The sequence below is a fragment of the Diospyros lotus genome, chromosome 1 (assembly GCF_014633365.1).
Source record: "Diospyros lotus cultivar Yz01 chromosome 1, ASM1463336v1, whole genome shotgun sequence".
In the NCBI taxonomy this organism is placed as follows: domain Eukaryota; kingdom Viridiplantae; phylum Streptophyta; class Magnoliopsida; order Ericales; family Ebenaceae; genus Diospyros; species Diospyros lotus.
The window spans coordinates 6,258,554-6,266,133 of NC_068338.1; the positions used below are offsets into that span (position 1 = coordinate 6,258,554).

The 7,580-nt window shown below is 42.8% G+C and overlaps 1 protein-coding gene across 1 annotated transcript in view; it reads right to left on the bottom strand.

Annotated features, from left to right (window-relative positions):
- LOC127790400 (uncharacterized) overlaps positions 1–4,583 on the bottom strand; it is a 29,357-nt gene extending 24,774 nt beyond the window's left edge. The window contains 2 exon segments of the mRNA XM_052319909.1: positions 207–4,324; positions 4,406–4,583. Of these exon segments, the coding sequence (XP_052175869.1) occupies positions 207–4,324; positions 4,406–4,583 (4,296 nt within the window).
- Positions 4,584–7,580: the final 2,997 nt, after the last annotated feature.

Sequence of the window (7,580 nt, forward strand, 5' to 3'; positions counted from 1 at the left end):
TGAGCATCTCGAAAAAAGGATGGCCAATATAAACCTGAGTCTAGGACCTTTCTAGCTGTGCGTTGAGGACTAAAGTGACCACCACATGCAAGTGAATGACAGAAATGCAAGACTGAAGAAAACTCAATATCGGGCACACATCTCCTAAGGACTTGGTCACTACACATGCGCCAGAGATATGGATCATCCCATACATAGTACTTGGCCTGACTTTTAAATTTACTTAGCTGATCTCTCTTAAGATGGGCAGGGATATCAGATGCAGCTAGAAAATTAACAATGTCAGCATACCAGGGCTCAGTACCATGCAAGTGATAGAGTAACTCATCTGGGAAGTCATCTCTGATAGGCTGACAGTCCATGGTAGTGGCATCTGAAGAGGAAGGAAGCCTGCTCAAATGATCAGCCACAAGATTCTCAGCTCCACTCTTATCTTTGATCTCAACATTGAACTCTTGAAGCAGGAGCATCCACCGTATCAACCTGGGTTTGGCATCGTGCTTCTTCAAGAGATATTTCAAAGCTGCATGGTCAGAAAACACGACAACATTAGAACCCAGGAGATAAGAGCGAAATTTATCTAAAGCAAACACAATGGCAAGAAGCTCCTTTTCAGTAGTGGTGTAGTTTGCTTGGGCGTTGTCCAGAGTGCGCGAGGCATAAGCAATGACGTGTGACTTCTTCTCCACTCGTTGTGAAAGGACGGCACCAACTGCATAATTGGAAGCATCACACATGAGCTCGAATGGCAAGTCCCAATTGGGTGGCTGGATGATGGGTGGAGAAGTCAAGCGCCTCTTGAGCTCCTCAAAGGCCATCTTGCAAGACTCATCAAATTTGAATTCCACATCCTTCTGAAGCAGGTTGGACATTGGAAGGGCAATCTTGCTGAAGTCTTGGATGAATCTCTTGTAGAATCCTGCATGTCCAAGGAAAGAACGTACCTCCCGCACAGACGCGGGGTAAGGCAAAGAAGAAATGATATCGACCTTGGACTTATCAACCTCTATACCCCTCTTGGACACAACATGACCCAAAACAATCCCCTGCTCAACCATGAAATGACATTTTTCAAAATTTAGGACAAGATTCTTCTCAACACATCTCTCTAGGACTCTACCCAAACTGATCAGACACTCATCAAAGGAGGTTCCATAGACGGAAAAATCATCCATGAAAACTTCCATGCAATGCTCAAGTAAATCTGAAAATATACTCACCATGCATCGCTGGAACGTACCTGGGGCATTACATAGACCAAATGGCATCCTCCGGTATGCAAAAGTGCCAAAGGGGCAGGTGAAGGTGGTCTTCTCCTGATCCTCTGGTGCTATGCAAATCTGAAAATAACCAGAGAAACCATCAAGGAAGCAGTAATGGGACTTTCCAGCTAACCTCTCTAGCATCTGATCAATGAATGGGAGTGGGAAATGATCCTTCCTGGTAGCTTGGTTGAGCCTCCTATAGTCAATGCAGACTCTCCAGCTGTTCTGCACTCGCATGGGCACTAGCTCATTCCTCTCATTGGCTACCACTGTGAATCCTGTCTTCTTCGGAACTACCTGCACTGGACTCACCCACTGGCTGTCAGAGATAGGATAAATAATGCCAGCCGAAAGTAGTTTACTTACCTCTTTCTTGACCACATCTAGAATGGTGGGATTGAGTCTCCTCTGGGGCTGTCTCACTGGTCGAGCTCCTTCCTCTAAATGAATCCTGTGCATGCATAAGGAAGGGGATATACCGGGAATGTCTGCAAGTGACCAACCTATGGCTCTCTTATGTTGCTTCAACAGATTCAGCAACTTCTCCTCTTGGTCAGGCTGAAGGTTGTCGGCGATGATCACGGGTAGCTTGTCTCCATCCGCCAAGTAGGCGTACTTCAGATTCTCGGGCAGGGGCTTACACTCCAAGGTGGGTGGCTGTTGAATTGAAGGCACCAGTCTGCTTATGTTGCCACCTACCTGCACTACATTCTCAACAACAGAAACTTCCTCTATGGGAGGCACATGAGAATCGGATATAGTATGAGAAGGTGCACTATCAACAATACTCAAAAACTCATCTATTTCAGAACAAGCATTACACTTACTGAGTCTGTCATGAGACTGAGGGCAATGCATATCATCAGTAAAATCATGGATGGTGGGGAATTCAGACTCAAGACTATACAACTCAACACATGCTTTCTCCACCATTAAGTCAATAAAGTTAACATGCAAGGCAGAATGATCTTCTAAGGGATACTTCATGGCATCAATGATATTGAATTGAATTGTGTTACCAGCGAACTCCATAGATAAAGTACCCTCATGCACATTAATTATTGTCCTTGCAGTTTTCAAGAAGGGTCTACCTAGAATGAGTGGTGCGTGTCCGGGTGTGCGATCATCCTCCATATTCAAAACATAGAAGTCAGCAGGGAATATGAAATCCTTTACCTTTACTAATACATCCTCTAATACTCCCTCAGGGTATGCTGTGCTCCTATTTGCCAACTGGACCACCACTCCTGTAGATGTCAATGTGCCTGCACCTGCCTGCAAAGAAGAATATACAGATTTAGGCATCACATTAATAGAGGCTCCTAAATCCAACATAGCATTATGAAATTGCAAATTTCCAATAGTGCAAGGAATGGTGAAAGTCCCTGGATCTTTGCATTTCTGAGGCATGGCAGGTTGAATCAATGCTGACACATTTCTTCCCAAGTTGATTTTTTCATTTCCTTTCAGTTTCCTTTTGTGGGTGCACAAGTCTTTGAGAAACTTGGCATACTTGGGAATCTGTCTGATGGCCTCCAAGAGTGGTATGTTCACCTCAACTTTTTTGAAAGTTTCCATTATCTCCTTGTCCAACTCAGCTTCTGCCCTCTTTTTATTTTGAGTGGCTCGGTGAGGAAATGGCAGTGGATGGTTGTAAGAAGTCTCTCCTCTATCTTGATCAATAGTGGTGGGCTGCTTGTCCTTTTGAATGGGAGGAGGTTGATCTTCCCTTTGGCTTTCTTATTGCTGCCCAAGTTCTGGTTGTGGAGAGGGTGGGCTGCTTAACTCTTTGCCACTGCGGAGAACGATAGCACTTACATTGCCCCTTGGATTTGAAACTGGTTGTGAAGGCAACTGACCCGAACCTTGACTCCGTAGCTCACTGATGTTGGTTGCCAGCTGTCCAATCTGTGTCTCCAAATTTTGTATGGCAGTGTCGGTCCTTTGCTGAAACTGAAGATTGTTGGCAACGAGCTGCTTCATGATATCTTCCAAGCTTGATTCGGATTTAGGAGCTGGTTGGGGTTGCTGCATTGATTGACTTGGTCTTTGTGCATTGAATCTGTGCTGCTGAGGTTGCTGTTGCTGTGGCTGGAATGGCTGGTTGGAAGGACCTCCATACCTCAAATTCGGATGATCTCTCCACCCTGGATTATAGGTGGCAGCATATGGATCATATCTTTGTTGCTGATGATGCTGTGGCTGGAAGGGTCTTCCTGGAAAAATGCCAGCACAAGCTTCTGTATTCTCCTGCAGTTGAGGACATTGGTCAGTACCATGGGAGGATAATGAGCAAATACCACATACCTGCTGAGATTTGGACTGTCCTTTATCAAGGGCTAGCTGTCTGACCATGGAGGCCAATTCCTCCAGTTTGTTCTCTATTCTCTGTTGGTCATTGATGGCAGCAACACCAATCTCATTGGCTTGTCTCATGGGAGTGGCTGACCTGGTACCAAATTGTTGGGCATTCTGTGCCATCTTGGAGATTAGCTCTTGAGCAGCTGCTGGTGTCTTTTCAGAGAGGGCTCCTCCACTAGCTGCATCCACCAAATACCTATCCATTGGAATAAGACCTTCATAGAAGTATTGGACCAGCAGCTGGTCACTGATTTGATGGTGTGGACAACTAGAACAGAGTTTCTTGAATCGCTCCCAATATTCATGTAATGTCTCCCCATGATTCTGCCTTATGCCACAAATTTCTTTTCGAATGGCGGCTGTTCGGGATGCTGGAAAGAACTTCTCCAAAAAGATCCTTTTTAGCCCATCCCAACTTGTGATGGCAGCAGGTGGTAGGTAGTATAACCAATCCTTTGCAGCTCCATCCAATGAAAATGGGAAGGCCCTAAGTTTTATCTGCTCCTCATCAACTCCTTGTGGCCTCATTGTGGAGCAGACAACATGGAATTCTTTGAGGTGCTTGTGCGGATCTTCACCTGCAAGGCCATGAAACTTGGGAAGCAAATGGATTAGCCCAGATTTCAATTCAAAGGTTGCATCCAATTGGGGATATTGAATGCATAAAGACTGGTAGTGCACATCAGGGGCAGCCAATTCTCTAATGGTTCTACCATCCAAATGACCATGATTCACATTATTTCCATTATTTCCATTCCTATTGTGTTCATTCCCATTACCTGCCATTGTGCGGAAGTCAGGGGTAGGTATAGAAACAGAAGGAATAGCAGTGGCAGAAGAGGCAGGAGGATTATCAGGTATCCGAAGCTCTAACTCTCTAGCCTTCCTTTGCTTCCTAAGGGTCCTTTCTATTTCAAGGTCTAGGTCAATTGGTATGCCCTTAGAGGACCTGGTCATGCACTAAAGATCAGCACAAAAACACACTCAAAATGACTCACAAAAAACAGCACACAAACTGGCCTATGCACACCAAAAACTGAAAAACACAAAAAAAAAAACACACAAACACAAAAACACTAAAACAGGTCAAACAAGAAGCCCTTAGATGTTTTTTTTTATGCAATTTTTTCACAAAGTTTCAACACTAAAACACTGAGGGACCTAAAAACACTAAAAACCACACAAAATTAGCCACTAAGAAACACAAAATGGACCAAAAAGTGGTCTAAACGTTGGAATTTGGCCAAAAAACGATTTCCTCACTGCAAAGCAGTGACTCATAATCCTCACACCCCCATTTCTTTGGACACCAAATTTCAGAAAAATCGGAGAAAGTTGGAAGCAGTGAACAGTAACTGTCAAAATCGTTTTACTTTCAAATCAGCTCCTATTTTGCCTCAAAGACCACTCTAAATGCAAGAAAACATCAAGGGAGGCATAAAGACATGAAAGAACATCATGTAAGGATGAGAAAGGAAGAGGATAGAACCGGTATCTTGTTCTCAATCCTTAAATTTTGCTATCTGTCATGGAGGCTTTCAAAACTGCTGAATTTTGCACTTGCTGAGTTTTCTGTCTTAGCTGCTGAATTTTGGCTATGTCTTGCACTTGGATGCAGCTTTCTGAGACACTACAAAACAGAGAATAAGATTTTTCAATCAGCAGCTATTCTTGAAATCATGTTCACTTCTTGATTTATGGCATAAACTTGGTACGTGGCATTGTATCTAGCAGTGCCGAGTATGGTTAACTCGCTTTGGACCAGTAGCCCGCAACCAGCTAGTTTCCAACCTATATACCAAGTAGCAACCACAATATCTGCTATTAGATTATCAAGGAATATATATATATAATTTTTTTTTTTTTTTTGAATCAGTCTTCTTTTGACAGAAACGAGATTGGTTCCCCGGCAACGGCGCCAAAATCTGATCGGGGCTGTCGAACACCGATAGATTAGATAAATGATGATTTGGATTTGCAGCAAGAGTGCAACCCTAAGTCGTCTCCCAACGAACCTTCAACGGATCTGTCAAAACAAGGTTAAACGGGGGGGGGGGGGGGAAAGTTTTGATGAAAAACAGAAAACCAAACAAGCAAGAACACAAGAAATCGAGATGCAATCAATTGCAAACCAACCTTCTATCCCAGTTTTCATCGCCTTCTCAATAAACCATTTGTTTAGTTTCAATTCTCAAATCAAAAACCAGAATAATCCTTTAACAACCGCCAAAGATTGGAAAGAAAACCAATAAATAGATTTCAGAAACCTCTTAGTTTGATTTATCAGTTTTGATTCCCCTTATTGTACAGATTTGAGATTGATTGAAATACCATTCAAACAGGTTGTTCTTGTTTCTAGTTAAAGCCTCAACCGAGCACAAAAACCTTGGATTCTCAAACAAAGACAATGCATGCATTCATCCAACCGGCATCAACACATACACAGATTTAAGAGAGAACAGAAACAAGAGAACAATGAAGTTAAAACTAAAAAAATAGATTTCCATTAAAACCAAAGACTCAAACCGGGAACAAGGATGGTATTGCAACCGATTATAGAACCTTAGCCTTCCATCTTGACAAGAACAATGGGGAGAATGAAAGCTGGCTACTGTTCACGCCCTTCGAAAGAATCCTCTCAAAATCGGCCACTTAAGGTGCTTAAATAGGGCTTAAGGAGGAAACCCTAGGTTACTTCCACTTCACAGCCGATTTCGGATAAGTTAGAACGCGTTATGGGCTTCGGCTTCTTCATAATAATTGTAGATCAGGAAGATTAGATTAATTTGGGCTTTTGAATCACTTGATTTGGATATCGGCCGCCCAAGATATGGCCCTTTTAAGGAATCAGCATCTGTGCAGCTTTCCTAATTTGACCCAACTTCCTAGTCCCGACTTTGGAGTGCTGTTTGAAGGCCCAAACGAACTCGGATTTGGACAAACCATACCTTTACAGAAAGCCCTAGAAGTCCTCTACAATATCTCTGAAGACATCATCTTCATTCTGGAACTTTATCTAGGCCAAAATACTGAAGGAAGTGCAGGAGGTTAAATCTGCTAAAAATGGCCCTCACTTCTCTATCTCCAATTTCCAAGATATCTCATTGCCATCAAGACGTTTCATGCCCCATATCATGCTCCCATAGCCCTAAACCTGGAAAAATAAAGTAAAATAGTGTGAAGCCCAATTTCTATAAAATAAAACCAAGATGAATAAAAAGGACACAACTAATGTGCAAAAAAGACTAAATTTGAGGGCTAAATAATATGAGAATATGTGCTCTATCAGTGCTGTTTCAGAGGTTGTTGAGTGAAGACGAAGAATCATCATCAAAAGAAACTGGAGAATAGGAAGCATCTGAACCATCAGTGAACCAAGAAAAATGTGCAACCGAAGCATAAGGAGGAGGAGGAGGCACAGGCTTGCAATCATAATTATATACTAGTCAAATTCCAATGGCGAAATCTGCCACCAGGCCTTTAAAATGGACAACTTAATTTTAAAAATAACATGCTTAGGTTGAAGAAGGTGATGCGGGGAATAGAGGACGAAGATGGCAATGTTGACGAGGAGAAAGAAAAAGGGATGTCTGATGAATCAAAAAAGGTGTTGTTTCAGAGGTTGTTGAGTGAAGACGAAGAATCATCATCAAAAGAAACTGGAGAACAGGAAGCAGCTGAACCATCAGTGAAGCAAGAAAAATGTGCAACCGAGGAAGAAGGAGGAGGAGGAGGCACAGGCTTGCAATCATAATTAAAGACTAGTCAAATTCCAATAGAGAAATCTGCCACCAGGCCTTTAAAATGGACAACTCAGTTTTGAGAATAACATGCTTAGGTTGAAGAGGGTGATGCGGGGAATAGAGGACGAAGATGGTAATGTTGAGGAGGAGAAAGAAAAGGGGATGTCTGATGAATCAAAAAGGGTGCTGTTTCAGAGGTTGTTGAGTGAAG